This window comes from Onychomys torridus, chromosome 17 (assembly GCF_903995425.1).
Source record: "Onychomys torridus chromosome 17, mOncTor1.1, whole genome shotgun sequence".
Lineage (NCBI taxonomy): Eukaryota > Metazoa > Chordata > Mammalia > Rodentia > Cricetidae > Onychomys > Onychomys torridus.
The window spans coordinates 34,786,551-34,806,959 of NC_050459.1; the positions used below are offsets into that span (position 1 = coordinate 34,786,551).

General features: G+C 44.6%; 1 protein-coding gene across 4 annotated transcripts in view; it reads right to left on the reverse strand.

The window, feature by feature from the left end:
* Positions 1 to 20,409, reverse strand: part of Mtus1 (microtubule associated scaffold protein 1) — a 150,119-nt gene that overhangs the window by 8,509 nt on the left and 121,201 nt on the right. For all 4 annotated transcript variants that reach the window (XM_036209488.1, XM_036209489.1, XM_036209491.1 and 1 more), the window contains 5 exons: positions 18,307 to 18,373; positions 3,256 to 3,470; positions 2,134 to 2,239; positions 998 to 1,071; positions 788 to 883 (listed from right to left, as the gene is read on the reverse strand). In XM_036209488.1, the coding sequence (XP_036065381.1) occupies positions 788 to 883; positions 998 to 1,071; positions 2,134 to 2,239; positions 3,256 to 3,470; positions 18,307 to 18,373 (558 nt within the window). The remainder of the gene's footprint in view (positions 1 to 787; positions 884 to 997; positions 1,072 to 2,133; positions 2,240 to 3,255; positions 3,471 to 18,306; positions 18,374 to 20,409) is intronic.

Sequence of the window (20,409 nt, forward strand, 5' to 3'; positions counted from 1 at the left end):
ACAGAGACCACACATGTATCTTCCATTCCAGGTTCTTCAAAAATAAAACTTCATGTGGTCCTTTTAAAGATGGCTTTTGGGGACCTTAGATAAATCTCCTCATATATATCTGAGAAAAAAAGTATAATTTCCTATCAACTTCTAAAAATTACTTTATTATGTGTGTGAGCGCTTGCCTACATGTATGCATGTATGTTCCCCATCCATAAAAAGAAATGATATGGAGCCACATGCTGCTACTTAGACGAACTGACAACATCAGGCTAAGTAAAGATAATTATGAAAGATTATGTTTCACATGGTTATATGGAATGCTCAGAACAAGCAAATCCATGGATATGGAAAGCAGAATATTGATATACTCAAGGCAGGAGTCATTTGGGAATGGACAGTAACTGTTGATGAGTCTAGGTCTCTCACAGGGAGATAAACATTCTGAAATTAGATACCAGTGACTAACACACAATGCCACAACTATGCTGTAATAGAATACTAAAGTTTATGGTCGTGTAATCATATCACAATAAGGCAGGTTTTCTTTAAACAAAAACTTTTCTAGTTTTAGATTTTTCTCAGTTTCCCATGGGTAGTTGCTTAGACCTCTGGATTTGGATCTGTGTTGTTTAAAAAAAAAAATCAGTGAACAAAATCATTTTGTACAGTTAAAATAAAACGTGGCAAGCAAGAAGTGTAAACCACAATTATGTCTCTAGCTGCTCAAGAACTGAGTTGAAACGGCAAGTGAGCAGAAGAAAATCCAGAAGCAACAGAGGAACACACAACTCACCGAATTCGCCTTCTCTCTTGATATCCGCTTTTGTTCCTCCGATTTCAACTTCTCATTTAAAGCATCGTTGACACTCTTCAGATCATTGATTTGCCTCTAAGACACACACAGTAACATGTGGAGCATCAGATACCAGGAAAGGATCAAAGGTCCGTCCACAGAGGCCAAGTCCACACCATCTGACAGCCCCAGGAAGAAGGACTCACTCACCTCCAGTGACTCCTGCTTCTCATTCAGTAGATTCTCAAGGGACTTCTTTTCCATTTCATGGCTTTTCTTGATCTCTGGAAAGAAGAGGGCTTTGTTTTTGTGTTTTGTTAAGGTTATATCACCCTATGAGATTAGGACTCCACAACCTGATGTATAAATCTGTGCAAGCTGATGAAATACAAATTATATTCCTTCCATGCATTAAGATGTGATTCTATAAATTAAGCTATGTCTTCTCAGAACAACTTTACTAGGTAGGGCAGAGATTTCTGGTTCAATGACCAGAAACTCTGAGGCCTACTAGAGGCCAAGAAAACCTTCAAAATCTCAGAATGAAGGGTAGGGTCTCAAAAGACAGGCTTTTGATTTTTGGTGTGTGTGTGGGGGTCTGTCTTCCTTTCAATTTGCTCCTCCAGAAGAGAACAAATCTAAAATTCGGCCCATTCCTTACAGGACAAAGACAGTGTTTACTAAATGTGCATGTAAGCCAGCCACTTTCCTCTATCACTATCTCTGATTCCACACAGTTCCATCTCTTGAGAAGTCCCTCCCCTAAAGGTAGCACATCCAGTACAACCAAACATCTCCCTGCTACTCTGTGAGCTGCAGCTGGTTCTTGGTGGACACACCCCATTGCACAGCTGACTTTGTCCTTTAAAAAAAATGGCTTCTTGTTCCTCCCTTTTGACTTCAAGCTTTCCAATGATGGTGGGGTCACAACAGCACATCTTGTCCATCAAATGCCACCTGTATGTACCACACCACAGCCATGGTGTGCAAGAGTTCAAGCATGGATGACTTACAGCACTATGCTAGCAAATGACACCCTGCCCTGACCTTCCCAGGACTTAAAGTAGCAACTACCACTGACCAGGAGCACCAACACAGGCTTCAGAATCTTTGGAAGTTCATCCTGTTTCCTAAAGGCCTGGTATGTGTAATGAACCATTATTTGCATCTTTAAGGGGAAAGGGTACCCACTAACAATGAACAGTGCACAAAGAAGCCAAGAGGGCCGCCAAGCAAATGCCGCAGGGTATTCTGTGCAAAGGACAGTTACAAATCACTTCAGTTTTTAGTAAATATGATATGCATTTCCATGACAGCTCTACTGAAGTGTCATAGGGCACCCTTGCCTGAAATGGAGGTTTCATAGGTTTTCTTCAGCAATTCTACTTTCTCTGAGTGGCTCGCTTCGATCTCCAGCTTAGTGGTTTCATGGGCGGCGTTTAAGTTGTCAAACTGTGGGGAACAAACAGAATGATAATGTACCAGTAAGAACCGAAGTGTACAGCAGAATCAAGGAGCGCACACAAGGGATTTCATTCACGTGCTTCCATGAATGACGGGCATCTCACACATGTGCCACTCTGGACCCACCCCGCTCACAGTTCCACTCCATCCTCCCCAGGAATGAAGATGGTACAAGCTCTGTGGGAGTTCGCTGATGGTAATGCCCAAGTCCATCACAGGGAGTGGAGCTGTGCTTCACAGGCTCCCCTCAGCCCTACCCCTGCTGCTCTAATCTCAGCCCCCAGCACACACCTGGCGCATTGTAGGAACTCGGCATATAACTAAATAAAAAATGAAGCCAAATAGAGAACGTGGAAATTCAAAGTTTATAATACTAATGGGTTATTAAAAAGGCATTGTTTAAAAAAAAATTACAAGCCAGTGGTTCAGGGTAAACGTCAAGATGTTTCCAAGGGGATTGTTTTGGAGATTTTGTTTGTTTGTTGTTTCGTTTTTTCGAGACAGGGTTTCTGTGTGTAGCTTTGCACCTATCTTGGAACTTGCTTTGTAGACCAGCCTGGCCTCGAACTCACAGAGATCTGCCTGCCTCTGCCTCCTGAGTGATGGGATTAAAGGCGTGTGCCACCACCTCCCAGGTCTGTTTGAGATTTTTATATCCCTTCTTTAAAAAAGGATTTTTTTTGGACGTATTTGGCCCTGTTTTCAGGTTTTATTTCAAGCCAGGGACTCACTAAGTTACCCACGTTGAACTTTGAATTTTCTCCGCAGCCAAGGCAGTCCTTGATCCTTCTGCTTCAGCTTTCTAAGTGTTGGGATCATAGGTATGTACCACAGTGCCCAACTACTTCCCCCTTCTCTAACTCAGCATTGTTTCTTCATAAACATCCCAAAAGCTTTCCCCAATTAAATTAAAAAGCAAGGGATAACTCATTAAGAACGTAGACAGCATCTAGAACTCAAGCAGCCAGCCATGCCCAGAGCAGCCCGGTGGGTGGGGCACAGACCTGCTCTTGCAGTTGAGTTTTATACTTTTCTGCCTCCTCGATGTAGATGTTCTGAAGCTTCTCACACTCCGCCGTGTAGAATTCCTTCAGCCGGTTCTCCAGTTCTGTCCGGTCTGTCTGGTGTTGCTGGTTTAGTTTCTGGACAAATCCTTCATATGCTGTTTGTAAGTCATTCCTAGCCTTTTCTAGCTTCTCACAGGTGCTTGAAGCGGCAACTGAAAAGGACGTAAGAGGGACGAGCCTTTAAATTTGCTCAATGTCTGAAACGCACAACATTCACACACCATTGCGTAGACACAACATCACTTATCCTGTGATCAGCGCTGTAGTTCAAATAAGAAATGCCCATCAAAGGCCTGTGTGCTAGAGGCCCACAGGTGGTGGACCTTAGGTCACTGGGGCACACCCCTGCCAGGGACATCAGGATGCTGGCCCCTCTTCACTTTAATTTCCCAGCCATGATGCAAATTGTTTCCTCAACCGTGTGTTCTCCCTGGCAGGATGACAGAAAAGATTGGAATCAAGAGATCTTGGGCTGAGACCTTCAAAACTATGAGCCAAGATAAATCTTTTCTCTCTGTAATTTCACACACACACAATGCATTTTCATTATTGCTGCTATTATCTCCCACCTCGCTAAGCCCCCTTCTTCCATGCAGTGCCTATCTTTTTACTGGGCTTATTTCACTTAGCGTGATGTCTTTCATGTTCATCTGCGCTGTAGCGTGTGCCAGACTGCCTTCCCTTTAAGGTTGACTAAGGCTCCACTGCGCGTGCACACTACATACTGATCCACTGATGGTGTTTAAGTTGTTCCCACCGCCTGACTACAATGAACAATGTTGCCAGGGACAGCAACAGCTGCATGAGTCCTGCTTGAACTTTCTTGGGTCTATATCTGGAAGAAAAATTGCTGTTTCATATGGCTAATTCTACTTTTAGTTATTAAGTGGCTTTACAATGTAATGGGCAAGATTCCTTTTCTCCATATACTCACCACAACATATTTATAAACAAAACAATACATGATACAAGGAGGGGGCATATAGAAAGGTTTGTATGGAGGGAAGGGGGAAATGATACAGTTATATTAATCTCACTTTTTTATTTTAAAGAAAATATATAGAATATTCACTTAATGCATGTGAGCATGTGAGGTGGTCCATTACAATTTTGATTTTTGCAATGGATTTTTAAGTAGAGTCACTTACAGATAACAATAACAGAATTCTACTACGAAGACGGGAAGTTTACTCCCACATGATCTATATCTAAACAGTGCCTTGGGAACTAAAAAGTCCAAAGAAGAGCCAACTGTGGTAGTGTGTGCTGCAGGCCTGCCATCCCAGCACCCAGGAGCCTGAAGCGTGCGTGGAGGATCTCTAAGTTTGAGGCCAGCCTGGGCTACATAGCAAAACTATCTCAAAACAAACAAAACCATGGACAGACAAGAATCAGAATCAAACCAATCCACAAAGCAGAGATGTTGGAGGGAAGAGCCAAAATGGGGGATGGAAGCCAGATGATAGGGGTTGTCATGAAAAACATTTGGGAATAGATACTGTAAAACACACTCTTCACACTTACATTCCAACATGTAAAAATGAGAACAGAACGATGGAAGCCTTTTACATGAGGTCCCTTGTATGCCTCACATCAAACCTGTATATGGAAAAAGCCTATAAAAGTGCTTTGTAGCCAATCAATGAAGAGATCAGTTTCTAGTGGGGGAAATCCTGTTTTTACAGTTTCGTACATCAGCAAATAACAAGCAAACCTGAACAAGCTCATCCAAGAACTCACACCAGATACAAGCATCTTGCACACAATTGTCTTGGCACACGGGCGGTTCAGCACACATAGTACACAAGCATCTTGGTGAACCTCATCGCTCTAAAGGATACACAGGGCTTTCTTTTTATATGCTACACCTGCCAGAGTTTCACACATCTGCTTATCATCAGACTACTGTCAGTTTGAATACATAGTTACAGTATGTCAGTGTTTAAAATCAAATAGTATATACAGAAATCCTCTCCCATTAACCACCAGATAGGGCTGTTTGCTCCTGTTTTAAACACACAAAAACCGGTAGCCCAAACAGTGTGCAGCTTTTGAGCTTGGTGAAGAGGCAACAGATGGGAGGGGGAACCGGAAAGAGGGAGAGAAGAGATCAGATGGAAGAGCGGATGGCTCACTCCTGTTGCTTCCAACAACCAAAGGGTAGGACAGGCCCCAGAAGGTGACATCAGCCTGCAGCTGTGCAGAGACCTTCTGCTGTTTACAGTGCTGTGTGCAACAGCTGGGCTACACTTCGCACTCACACAAAGGGCTTTAGTTTGCATCAACAGCCTGGGCTCCCAAGGAAGCAGCGATTTGGTGGAGATTCCCCTGACTTCTTTTTTTAGGAGGATGCACATGGAAGCAGTGTATTAAGGGCTCTCAGAGTGCTCCTTGTCATCTGCTGGGACATACTATATGTGGGTGGTGGCAGAATAAGGTGTTCGCCCAACAATTTCAGGCTGTAGATTTTCCCTGATTTCTCATAGCATGGAGGGGTTCCAGAGTCACCTGTGCTGGCTCTTGCCTATCTTCAGTCTGCCTTTCTCTTGCTTCTTTGCTAGAAGTCCACGGCTTTCAGTTCATCTGACAACTAACAAAGCCAGTACAAAAGGAGAAGACCCTCCAGGTTTAAGAGTGAGTGACCATGGAGTTTCCCCATACTGTCAAGAGTAGTTGTTTTAACGAAGTTATTACTTGAAGAGAAAAATTCACCCATCCACCCACCCCCATGAGCCCAGTCCCCAGACAGGGTCTCACCATGGAGCTCTGGCTGTCCTTGAATTCAAAGACATCTGCCTGGCCCTGTCTCTGGTGTGCTGGGATTAAAGGTGTGCACTAATTGCTACTCTCAGCTTAGAAAATCTACCATTTTGGTCCTTGTTTTTAAACATTCCATTAGCTGAGTTTTAAAAGCTTGTGCATGATTAAGCAAGCACACATGGAAGAGAGAGGCTTGATGTACACTTGTAAGTATGTAAGCTTGCTAGCTTTAAAAGCTAGCCCCAGCAATCAGGTGGATCTATGTGAATTAGAGGCCAGAATGGTCTATATAGTGAGTTCTAGGACAGCCAGATTTGCAGAGTGAGACCCTGTCCCAATGTGTGTGTGTGTGTGTGTGTGTGTGTGTGTGTGTGTGTGTGTGTATGTATGTATATGGTGGACACATGATAGCCTGTCATTCAGAAAGCAAGAGGATAGGGCATTCAAGACTAGCCTGTACAAGAGCCTCTCCCTGCAAAACCATGGGCTACAGATGTCGCTCAGTGACGTTATGTTTGTAGCATGCACAACTGCCTGGATTCAATCCTTAGCATCACAAGGAGATAAGAGAAAAAAAAAGCTTTTAGGCATTAAAAAAAGAAAGGCATAGACTTTTCCAAAATTATCTCTAAAGTCTAAATCTGTGTTAAAGATAGAAGTTGGCACTTTTACTCAGAGATGCATAAGCCCTGAGACTATTAGGCCAAGGCCAAAGCAGGGAAATTGGGGAGCCCCGCCCCACCCTGCCCATCTAAATCACAGCTATTTGAGCAAGGAAAAGTCACTGCACAAGAAACAATCATTTGGACGCCTTCTAGAAAAGGCACCACTGTGTGGTCAAGTCTGACCTTGGGAAAACAGAATCATACTAATCTCAGGCCCTTTGGCAGTTACCCCTAGCAGAGAGGAAATGAAGCCATACTTAATCAGTCCCCAGGGATTTCTGTAGGGGGTTTGGGGGGGGGCAGCTGGACTGATTATTTCCATCTCACAGAGACAGATTTCCCTTTGCTGACTGATGAATGTTGTTATGGAAGAAAACACTACACAGCCACGGCCTGACAATGTCAGTATCTTGGAAATGATACAGAGCTGCCTTCTTTTGAATATATGAGTAGCAGCTTCTCATGAGCCACAACTAACAATATCTTCAATGCTTGAGAACACAAGCACCTTCATCGAATAAAGCCAGAGTACCAGTTCCAATTCCGGCACTCAGGTTAGTTGCCTACCATGTGATTTGCAAAGGTCGCTCACATTTTTCCTCACATCTAAAATAGAGACAACACTGGTATTTTCCCTATGGAATTAAATATAACATGTGAGAAGTGCCTGGCCCTGTGCTCAATCATTTAAATGTGTGTTATATGTTCCTATTGTTATTACCAGCGGACTCAAACCTAATTATAAATTCCCTGGAGTCACGCTAGAAGTTAAAAACAGAATATAATGGTTAGAGTTTATCTTCAGCACCAACCCTCCACACACACTATCTACACACACACACACACACACACACACACACACACACACACACACACACGCTTAAAAGAACATGATTTGTCTAGGATTAAAAATGATAAATATGAAGCTGGGCAGTGATGGTCCACACCTTTAATCCCAGCAGTTGGGAGGCAGAGGCAGCAGGCAACTCATCTCTGTGAGTTGATGCCAGCCTGGTCTACAGAGTTCCAGGACAGCCGGGGCTCTTACACAGAGAAGCCCTGTCTGGAAAACGTAAAAACAAAACAAAAGGTAGGTATATACACACACATAGCAGGTTGGTGCTGGAGCCTCCTCCTCAAATCAGCTTACTACTATTGTCCTTTATATTCTGGACACCAAACTTCCCTGGCTTTCAGGAGATTTGTTTCTTCTACAAACAGACCTAAAAACACAGTGGGAAGGACAAGCACAGTGTGGGAGGTGCAGCTCACATGGGAAGCCAGGCAGACTCTGTACCCTGTGAGAGAGAGCGACAGGAAAGGGCAAACAGGAAAAAGGGAGGGTCCCTTTCTCCAGTCGTGTGGCTCACTTTCCTGAGGGGCTTCTGGGGAGCCAGCTGTGTGCAGAACCCCTCCAGGGCTCCCCTCCTCTGCATCACTTATGAGGGAAACAGGGGCGCTTGTGTCCAATGTGCCTTGCCTGCTCTGGGGCCTCCTCTCAGTCTCCACCTGCTTGTAGTGCTGGTTCCTTTATGCCCTTCTTCAGCGCACAGCTGATACCTTTCTGTCACTTCTCCTGTACCCATCCAGAACCACAGACAAGGCCTTGCCCCGTGATTACTGCCCACTATTACTCCATGAAGTCCTATCATGATACACTTCCAGGGCAAGTATGGGCCTAACCTCCTTTAAAAGCAAAGATGTTGCTGAAAAAAACTAACTGAGAAAGGTGGGATCCAGAGTGTGTGACCAATAGACATTTCCGACTTTCCAGACCTTGGTGCAATGATTCACAGAGTGAAAAAACAAACAAACACCAAAAAACCACACTCTGTTGATAAAGGCTAATGTGGAGTTGTTATATGCTGTACAGCAAGTCTAAGCTCAGGGTGGCAGGGCACAAGTGCATGAGGGGTGGTGGGTTGGGGGTTGGGGGTCATCTAGAATTAAGACCTTCAGATTTTGTTTCTCCCAAAGGTAACCTGGGAGACTCATGGTAGACAAGGCTCTCCTCTAAATTTCAAAATTAGCTATAAATGGCTTGCTGATTGATGGCTCTTGTGCATGATGCCCACAAATCTATGTGAACAATTTCAAAATCTCCCACAAATCGTAACTTTTGGGTTATTATTGACTTTTTATAAAACTATCTGCACAAGGGAGGGAAAACCCCACCCCAACCCCCCATCGCCTGTGGTGGTGGGAGAGCTAGCCCTGTACCTCACCTGGGCAGCATAGTAGAGCTGACCCTGTTGTCGGGGTTGCAGGTGAGCCAGTGGCTCTTGAGGGCATGAGAGCAGACCTCCCCACACCCCCACCCATCTGCCACATGGTGGCATGGGTGAGGGAAAGACACCCTTCCCCCTCAGCCTTTGCCGCCTGAGGCAGGCAAAGAGAGCTAGCCCCAGGGTCATGAGCGTGGGAGAGCTGGCCCTGCCTGTCCCTCACTGGCTATAGCATCTGGGAGAGCAGGCTCTACAGCCTGTCTGGGCAGAACACTGGAGCTGACCCTGTTGGCTGGCATGCAGGTGAGCTGGCCCCGAGTGTGTGAGAGCAAGAAAGCCAAACCCAACTCTCCATGCTCCCTACAGCAATCGGGAGATCGGGCCCTGCACCTCACCTGGGATAAACAGTAGAGCTGGCCCTGGTGGGATGAATGCCAAAGGCCTGAGAGCAGGAGAACTGGCCCAGCTCCTCAATGCAGGCTGCACTGGGCGAGCTAGCTGAGGCAGTCCTGGAGGGCTCACCCTGGTAGTGATGATGGGAAACCTGGTGGACTAATCCAGCTACCATCTAAGCCCAGAACCAGGGATACGATATCCCAACATCCACCCCATCTATCAGCTGCTGAAGCCATGAAGGGGATGAATCTACAGATCCAAAGCTGCAGGATCTCCACGACACAGGAAAACAGGATATCCAAGAGGAGTCCCAGTGATGGCCCATTATTGATTGTATAGCAGAAGCCAGAGGCCTCAACTAGACCGATGACTCATGGCAATGAACACTTGTAATTAAAGAAATCTGTTCTAAAGGGTAAAATGTGTGACTCACCAGGACCACGCTACAACTTCCACATCAAGATTCTTCCTCCTTTATTCTTTAGTTTTTCTTTTAAATTTTGTTTTGGTTGGGGGGGTTGCATGGGCAGAGAATGGATTTTGTTTGGGGGGGGGTGGCATGGGCAGAATACATGATGTGAAATCCACAAAGAATCAATTAAAATAAAAAAAACAGAACAAAAAATACCCTGGCCATACCATTAAATCTACTCCCCCATAAATTAATGTAATACCACTCTAACACTTACTTCAGACCTTGCAAAAGGCTCGCAAGTGTATATTTTCATGCAGGGCTCTGAGCTGCTAAGCAGGTACCACCCACCATAATAAGTCTCATTTTACCAAATGGAACTGGGAAGGCAGACCTGAATTGAGACCCTGAATCCTCTGTGTCTCAACACAGAATTCCAAACTGGATCTAACTGGTCACCTTCCCCAGTCTGGGAGAAGTTAGTGCAGACACCAAGGGTGGCCATAGCTCAATTCTCCCCTGGAGCCACAAGAGACTGAAAGATGGGTGGAAGCACCATGTTTCCCTGGCCTCTTTTTCTTAAAGGGATTAGTTATGACAAAGTCCTGCTGGCAGGTAGGTGGTGATCTGGTCCTCTCAGCCTATCTGCTGCCTTCTGAAGGAGGTGCCCCGCTGGGCTTCCCTGGAGCTGGTTCTCCTTGCCAGTGTCCTTCCTCCCAACTGGGGGCAGATCTGAAGGCTTTGGGGGCTGTTTTCATCTCATGCACTAGCCAACTGCAGGCTGCAGAGCAGCACACACACACCACATATACATGGAAAAAAAAAAATCTAGGATGGAAAGTGGATCAGAGACAAGCATGGCTGAGTCAGTGGCAATGTGTTCTTAAGACGCAGGCCTGAGAACAGGAATCCCAGAGTAAAGGACCAGGTGTCAATCAAAAATGATGCAGTAACTCCCAGTCACTTACTCACTCTCTAGTCCCTCTTGCCTCCTACCAGATTATTAGTTTTTTAAGGGCAGCAGAATCACAAAGTGCTGGTACAAGTCCTCAGGCATGCATAAACTTTCAACATATAGGAATGAACTGAAGTCTCTTGGAGCCATTTATGTTAGTATGCTTGCTTAGTTTTTAGACACCTTTCCACATAAAAGCAACATTCTAGACAGTGAGTGGGGTGTCAGGATGTAGTCCCAGGTGCTCTGGTGTCAGAAGCACCTGGACGATATTTAAAGTGGCGATGCCTGGACTCCATCCCAAACTAACTGAGTCAGAATTGGTGGGTGTGAGAACAGGAAAATCTGTTTCATCTCACAGTAACGTTTGTGAACTACTGTTCTAGACAAGTGACCCCGGAGTGAGGAAAATTTGAGATTTTAGAGTTAGGAAAAAAAAACAGGACAAGAAGTCTCATGCCAAAATACTGTTGGCAGTAGTTTGCCTGTCTGTAGGTAAAAGAACATGGACTTTCACAAAGCAATATAGCCAATTATATTCAAATTTAGGATAGATATAGATAACAAGTCTGGGGTAGCTATCAACTCCTTCAAATACCTCATTAAGATTTAAAAAACAAAACAAAACAAAAAAAACCTCTAGGTGGAGTTTCCTCATGCTGCTATTTCATTACTTCTACTAAAAAAAAAAATAAAATAAATAAAAAAAGAAAGAAAGAAAGAAAAAAAGTCCCTCTTGTAATCAGCTATAGAGTGTCTAAATCACTGTAGACAGCCAGCCTTGTTGTATAGTTGTACTTATAGTCAGAACTGGGCAGTTGAAAGCGTTAACACATTCCCCAGGATGTGGGGGGTCTACAGCTCACTGGGTGAGTGCTCACCAGGTGGCTTATAGTCTGCTTTTGACAACTTAACTTTTTAAATAGGTAAGAAGATATTCCGATTGAGCAATAGTTACTTCTTCTGACACCTTTGATTGGAGAAGGATCCCAAAAGTTATTAGTTGTCCACCATGCTAGTATTAATTTCAAATGATTTTCCAGTGTTTTAGATACACGAAGTACTTTGCAGGACTAACAGAAATCTGGTAGCCTGGCCACTTTGGGTTCTTATCCAAACCCTCTGGCTTTGGAACTGCCCTACTGTTGGAAAGCAAAGTAGCTTTCGAACCTCAATTTCTTTTATATGACACAAACTACTTAGAGCTGAATATTGCTTTTTTTTAGGAATGATTAGAACTTGGAAAATGTCCCCAACATCTGTCCTAATTTTCACATACAGAGGGGAAAACACTGAGGTTTTTAACATACTTATCCCAGGGATTCTAGCAATGTTAGTGTATTAAGGGTTAAAATCTCATTTAGTTCAAGAAATACAAAAAAATCAGTGATAATTAATAAAAATATATGGGAGTTAGCCCCAACTTATGGCTAAATTTAATACACACATACATACATACATACACACATATATACATATGTCTTCCTTGGGGCTAGGGGTGTGGCTCCATAGAGGATTGGTCTAGCATGTGAAATGCCCTGGGTTTGATCCCTAACACTACAACAAACTAACAAATCTTTTTCTTTATATAGAAGAAAAAAATGTAATTTTAAGGACAATGGGGACCTCCAAGATTATGGTGAGAGGCTGCCATACACCACTTTTTGTTCAACACAACTCCAGAAAGAATCAGAATGACTTTCTCGGAGGCAAAATTTGCTTTAGATACTGACCATGGACTGTAACAGTAAATTCTGCAAAGACTGACATTCAAGAGAATCTGGTAAACCATTGTCATGGTGAGACATCGCACTTCCAATGGAATTATACATCATCGATATTATCACTCATTCTGAAAGTCAGAAATATCATTTTTAAAGCAGTTCTATGGAAGGAAATGTTTGGGCCTAGAACCCCTCAGACATTTGCACACTACAAGGAGATGCCCACCTTCCCTGTCACCATCTTGGGTTGCAAAATCCATTCTTTAACTGTGGTCTATGCATCCGTGCACCCCAGGCCTACACACCTGAAGGAGTCAAGAGACAGAGAAGGAACCTTTGAAGACCTTGTAGCCCTCGATGGAGGGGAAAGGCACATAAACACATAGCTAAGTACAAAGTCTTAGCTTGTTTCAAAGACTTGGGTGAAACTTGGCTGAAGTCAAGATGTTTTAAACAGGACTCATTTTAAAAATGAGTAAATGAAGAGTCGAGAAGCAAGAACAGAAGAGTAGCACACAGAGGAGAAAGCACACCAGCACAAAGGTAACCTGTGCCGGAGAGGCAGATAGATGTGAATGCGACCACACCCGAGACCTGCAGGAAACCAGGAATAGAAAGAGCACCTACAGCCAGGTGGTGGCACACGCCTTTAAATCCCAGCACTCAGGAGGCAGAGCCAGGTGGACCTCTGTGAGTTCCAGCCTGGTCTACAGATTGAGATCCAGGACAGGCACCAAAACTACACAGAGAAACCCTGTCTTGAAAAACAACAACAAAAAGCCGGGCGGGGGTGGTGGCTCACGCCTTAATCCCAGCACTCAGGAGGCAGAGGCAGGCGGATCTCTGTGAGTTCGAGGCCAGCCTGGACTACCAAGTGAGTTCCAGGAAAGGCACAAAGCTACACAGAGAAATCCTGTCTCGAAAAACCAAAAGAAAAAAAAAAAAATACAACTCTTCTGGGGTTGGGGATTTAGTGGTAGAGTGCTTGCCTAGCAAGCGCAAGGCCCGGGGTTCCATCCTCAACTAAAAAAAAAAAAAAAAAAAAGAAGAAGAGCACCTAGACACAAAGTCAGGCTCTAAAGAAAGGAAAAACAACAACAGCAACAACAATAACGCAAGAAAGGCAGTGGGTGTTACAATGTCAAATAAATATACCAGTGCAATCTCCAGAGCCCATGAAAAGGGAAATGTGGCCTGATGGCAAGATATGCAACCTATTGGGTAGCCATGGTAATATCTTCCATGAATGAAATTATGGCTCCAGGAACGCTGAGGAAGAACTTAGGACCCAGACTGATATGTGTGTACATAATAGAGGGTGTTGTAATATAAGTGTGAGTCAGTGGCTGTCCTGGGTGACTCAACTCATGCCTCCCAGACTCTGAGGGTTGGATGCATGGGTTAGAGTAAGAAGATATGCAGAAGACTCTGGAAGCAATGGGCCATCCAAGAGAAAGTGTCATCCCCCTAAGCTAGCTCACCTAGAGGCGGTGCCTCTCAGAACTCACCTGCAGCTCAGGAAGGATGGGCTTAAAAAAATACACCAGTGAGTCATGATCGTATGGGCTTAGTGACATACCACTCTGTAGATCAGTGGTTTTCAACCTTCCTAATGCTGCGACCCTCTAACACAGTTCCTCATGTTGTGGTGACCCCCAACCATAAACTTATTTTCATTGCTACTTCATAACTGATTTTTTTCTACTGTATACTGACTGTAATGTAAATATCTAATATGTGACCCCTATGAAAGTGTTGTTCGACCCCCAGAGGGGTTGTGACCCCCAGGTTGAGAGCTGCTGCTGTAGAGGACCCATAGTCGTTAGTAATGTCTTTAGTGGAGGCTACGGGGTGTGTGTGACCTGGAAAAGTACTGGGCTTGTTAAAAGAATCCAAAGACACATGAAAACACCTCAGAAGCATGATCATCTGCCAAAGCAGCCAGACTCAAATGAATACACACTACACTTCCATTTACATGAAATTCTACAAGAGACAAACTGATAGCTGGTCATTAAAAAAATGAGATCAGTATTTGCTCCTAAGGGAGGGGAGACTTCAAGAAGTCTTCTGGGATTACAGAAGCGTTCCATGCAGGTGTAGATTATATGAGTGTCTGTGAAAGCTGATGGACTGGCTGGATAGCTCAGGGGATCAGGCTTGCCACCAAACCTGAGATCCAGAGTTCCATCACTGGAACTCACAGCGTGGAAGGGGAGAACCCAATCCTGCAAGCTGTCCTCTGGCCTCAATCCATGTGCTGGGGCACATGCATGTGGATACACACACAAAGAAATGTAATAGAAAGGGGAAAAAAAACCTAATGGGGACAGAGACACAAAGACTGAGTTCAAAGCCAGCCTAGTCTACATAGTACTACCCTGTCTCCAACAAAAATGGGATGGAACGATGAAACTTTATTCTATATAAAACATGTTTGACTGAAATAATGGTGGTACACTGGGCTTTAAATTATAAACTCCCAGGTGCAGATAAACATCAATAAGCTATGCAAATGGAAGTTCATTATGATTTTTTTTTTTTTTAAGAAGCAGCAGGAAAGCGTCTCCTCAATTAAGGACCACAGAGTCTGAAAGATAAGTCAAGAACACCGATATGTTAACTACATCTGTGCAAGGTATGAGCGTCACTGGCGTAGGAGGAACCTCATGGTTGTGTTCTGTGTGACAGAGGGGTTTCTTGAAAAAGTTTGCCCAAGCAAATAGGCTTTCCACAAAGGCACGAGGATCAGATAGGAGAAACATGCTGGTTGCATGTCAGAACAGAAGGCTTAGCTTAGGAAGAGACTATCAGGGCTCCAAATGAGAAGACATCCAGCGTCGGTGGATGGTGGAGACGGAAGGAAAGCAGTAGATCCTGAAGGGAGAAAGAACAGGCTATTTGAATTGCAGTGTTCCAGGGTTTATGGGCTGTCTTTCACTCACCATAATCCTTAGTAGTTTGAGAATCTTGTCCCAATTTTCAGGGAGAAGGTAAGGAAAGATCACCCAGTTGACCCGTGACACCGACAGCCCGGGTTACGCTGAGGGAAGCAGTGGGTAGGTACTCTGATGGTGGAAGGGATGGTGAGCAGGAAGACAGCAGCCCTTTCTTAAGTAGCCTAGAATGTGTCGGGTACTAGGACCACCACTGCAGGTATTTGCTATTCTCTTCAAACCACACCAATCCAGCAACATACACAAAGTTTTCACTTAGTGAGTCAGAGTCTATGTACTCAAATGTGCTAAGTCACTCCTAACGGGGAGTGCATGAATAAAAATCCACACCACTAACCCCACATTAAATGCCAATATAGCAGCAACCGACTGGCTGGGTCTCATTTGCATTTGAGTGTGATGAACCTGTTCTGGGGAATTTCTGATAGTATTTCATCTACTTACTATTGCTTCCCATGGTATGGTTTATGCTTGCACAAAAAGGCAATGTGGCCAATCACTACACAGCTGTGAACCTGAATCTCTCTCTCTCTCCCCCTCCCCCCCCCCCTCTCTCTCTCTGTGTGTGTGTGTGTGTGTGTGTGTGTGTGTGTGTGTTTGAGTCAGGGTCTCACTGCATAGCTGAGGCTGGCCTTTCACTCACTATGTTGGCCTAGGAGTTGAAGTGATCCTCTTGCCTTGGCCTCCTGAGGACTGGGATTAAGGCACATACCATAACAATAACATAAAACAGCAGACATCCAAGTATGTCTGGTTAATAGCAGTTAACACCAGATATGGGTGCTTTATAATGTTTTTGCCTCATGTGAGCCTCATGACCATCCTTGGAGCATACACATGTACACTGTCACTTTAGAGAGAATAAGACTGGAACAGGAGAGACGGGACCTGACAGGGTCACCCAGCTCCCAACCCAAGGACTTGATCCCGGATACTGTGACACCACAGTCCTATACATTTTATCGCTTCAAATTGGAAAACTGAGGTTTGTTTGAGCTTTGATGTGTAAACTTTATCTTTTTCCGCTCTGGCCCACGACACAAATCCAGTGGAAAGCTTCAACAACTAACTTTCTTTCTAGCCAGCTCCCTCACACGTGTTTAAAGGACTCTCCTCTGTTCACTGGCCAAACCAGCCCTTTTCCCAAATGCCTGTGCTGGTCCTTCTGCAAGCGCTGGTACTTAAGCAAGCCTGTCTGACTCAGTGGTTAGCAGAAATGACACCATTTCCCAAGTCCAGCCTAGGGTGACCAAACAATGTGGACAGGCCACCCATAACATCCTGACACTTTGACAGCGTCAGGAAACACACACCAGGCCACGTTCTCCTTATCTCAGGCAGGGAGGTGAGTACAAAGAATGTCTTTTTCCTGACAGGCCCTGTGATAACTCGGAAGTGCTGTGGACCGGGGCTCCCTTCTAAATTGCTCAATTGTGAAGAGAGGGTCACCATTCAGGCGGAGGCAATGAGAGCTCGGTGTCCCCTTCTGTCTCGTCCTGACTTCTCTCAGAGAGTAGAAATCTGAATGTGCCCATCTCCACCTCCAATGCGTTCGCACAGAACACTGAAAACTTACAAAAAGCCCTCTTTTCCTCATCTCCTAACTCCGTATCCATTACGGTACTTAAGGCACAAACACATTGAGCTGGTCATTGAGTAACCGAAAGGGAGGCAGCCAGATCAAATTAGGACAGCGGGAGGGAGGCCTTCACAGGATCTGGGATTGGGGCCGCCCAGGCTGTGGCTTCTGTCCTGGTTAGCACAAGTCTACCCATCAGTCAGTGTCTGCATTTTCGCCTGTCCTAAAATTGCTTTTCCACAAGGCTCCTCCTTCCTTTCTACAACCTGATGCCAGCGCGGATGGCTCATTTGCTGTCATGAATCTCAAGGGTTAGCTATGAATTGGCTTCAACTCCCACTGGGAGGTACAAGGAGTAGGGAAGGGCACAGTCTTGACCCCACATGCACTGGCCCTTGACCTCCACCTTGGTTGGACCAGTGTAGTTACTGACAGATATTCCAGGTCAGCAGTTAGATTGGCAGTGATTAAACTAGGGTCTGGTTCTCCGAGAAGAACAGGATTCTTTGAGAAATAAATGAACAAAATTTGCTCTATCTCCAGCTGTTCCTTTTGAAGAACTTAGGTTGTGCATACTTTTTGAACAGCCTGTCAGCAGGCAAAGCAGAGGACCAGGCAAGTGACCTTTTACTGAGCAGCTCCAGATCCAATTGAAGCTAACTAAATCAAGCCAATTCCTAGGCTGAGGGGTCGCTCCACCCCACACTGCTCCAAGAGTTGGTAGATATTCCTCCCTAGCTCGTCCTGACTATTTGAGTAGCGTAGAATGTCTTTGTTCTGATGTGATGGGAGGTCCTAACAAGCAGCAGCACCCTTTTACTTGGTATACTCACAACACACACACACACACACACACACACACACACACACACACACACACACCATCCCTGAGATGTGTAATGTAACCACTCTTCTCAGAGAAAGTGACCTTTTTTCCAACACTCTTTACTACAAAAAGTGGTTCCGGGAAAAAAAAAAATCAACACAATGTAATTATTCAACAGGAATCCACACAATAATCACACACACCTACAAAAAAAAAATCATTCTGTCCCTGTCTCCTCGGTATGAAGCATGCTTTGGTCATCAGAAAGCTCTGTTAGCTTACTCAGAGACCAGTGCCAGGAATTCTGTGAACTTGAGGTCACACTGCCAGGATTCAAAAGCAATGTCAATGTCGGTAGTAAGTGTTTGCACAGATACAAGAGAGGGAGAAGTAACCACCGCCAGTGTGGAGCTCCAGCTACTGAGCAGAAGGAAGAGTGTGTTTGTCAATTTCAGTAAACTTTACCGAGGAAGGAAAACAGGCTCTTACCTAGCTCTCCCCGGAGGTCGACAAGTTCTTGAGAGAGGGTTTTGTGTTGCTTCAAGGCTTCCTCCCGCTGTGGGAAAACACACATCAGGTTACCAATGTTTTGAAGAGGGTCCCTTTTCAATAAGGTACACATTTGTCATTGCTAGGAAAACGAGACCCAGAATCGAGAAGCCAAGATAAGAATCACTTAAGCTAACAGTTTGTGTCCTTCAAAACAAAGCAAAACACAGATGTCCCTTTGACGTGAAGGAATTTTTGCGTTTTGAAAATCTGTATTTTCCCAGGTCCTGGAGAAACTTGCCTTTGAAGAACTGAATGGCTCATTTACAAATATTTGCTTTGCGCCTGGTGCTCACTGCAGACCCATAGACCGTTTCAGCTAATGTATACTGTACTTAAGACATAATGCATTCTCCCCTTCCAAGGACAATAAAGGCCTAATCAGTTTAAGATAAATATTTAATGTTCTAAACATAGGTACTTATATGGACTTTGTCCCACATCCACAAATGAAAAACTTTTCTTACAAGGCCAATCCTATACTCTAAAAAAGAAAGAAAGTTTGTTTTTAAACCAGGACAAACCAAATTTAATCTCTTCAAGATGAAAATAAATTGATTTCACCCAGCTATATACCAGTTTCCAAAGATTATTACATCACCGAGCAACTATAATTCTAAATAGATTTGACAGAAGTGAAGTAAAGGCTGTTTCAGTGTTTAAAAGAAAAAGGCAAATATCAATCTTGCGACAAAGAATAATTTTCTAGTTACCTGTAGGTCTGTAGCAATCACACATCCACACACACACATACTTATACAAACACAATCATTAAACACGGCTCCTCAAGATGTACATTCCCTGGCACCAGCGTGGAGCTGAGAAGTCAGAGGATTTCCAAGCTCTCTGAAAATGCCCTTCCTGGGATCACCTCAGATGTGGGGCTCCCGCATCTGGACCGCACAGTATGGCAGAGATCCTAAGTCTGGCCTCTGCAGGCTGGAGTTGCTTCTCATTCAAAGTACTTTTCCCCTTGGTTCCAGACAGGGTCTGCATTAGTTCCTGACACCCTTCCAGAAGCGCACTGTAAACAAATACTAATTACCCGAGGTGCTGCACAGGGAGGAGAGAGGCACATTTTGCTGCTGGGGCAGCCCATTTTCCAGCTTCGGTCTCCAACTCCCCCACCCCCTGCACTGTCCGAGAAGCGCACAGGTGGCCCCGCCTCCCACGGGTCGGGTCTGCCCACAGTCAAAGCTCAGTCGGGAGGAGCGCCATTGGCCCTGGTGGCCTCTCCCTGCGTCCTGCAGGTTACTGCCTCAGACTCCTCTCTCCCCCACAGAAGCTGATACTGCAGCTCCTGCCTCTGGCACAGGCAGCCCGCGATTACTTAAAGCCACAGCCCTTCATTTATGAGAAATGAGAGCCAGACATTACCCTGATCGATAGCCTCTTACTTAATATCAGCTAGGGCGGAAGAAACAGAAACGGGGACCCTCTCTGCGTGGATAATGGAGTTATTTTTAGATGTGTGAGCCTTTTTACTCCCCTCTCTAATTGAGGTCATTAGATGATCACACTAATAGAAAAGGGAAACTCGTTCTTCAAAACCCACATACTAAAGGCATGATGAACTAGGTGAAGGGCAAGCAGAGGGCCCTGTTGTGATTTAGAATTTTAGACATTACGATGGAGGGTACTGTCCATTCACATCTTAGAGACCAGAAGTGTGGACCTGGGAGTTGGAGATCACACATATTTGACCATATATATATGGATGGGTAATAGCGACTAGAATTTTTAAAGTACATTGTCCCACCAGTACATTTACACATTGATGCTTAATGGAATCCTAAAATGTTTTAACAGTTTAAGTTGTGCTGAAATTAATTACCAATCAGGAACTCCAAATTTCAAAAATAATAAACAGCTGCTTTTCTGACGCAAAAATTAAAGTTTGAGGACAATAGGATAACCCACGTATTATTGGTCTCATACTTGCTCTCCTCTGCCCTAGCCTCCCTGGTTCGGTTCCAGGATTACAGGAATGTGCCACCACACCCTGATTTTTCTCGTACTTTCAAGTCAAGCCTTAATTTTATT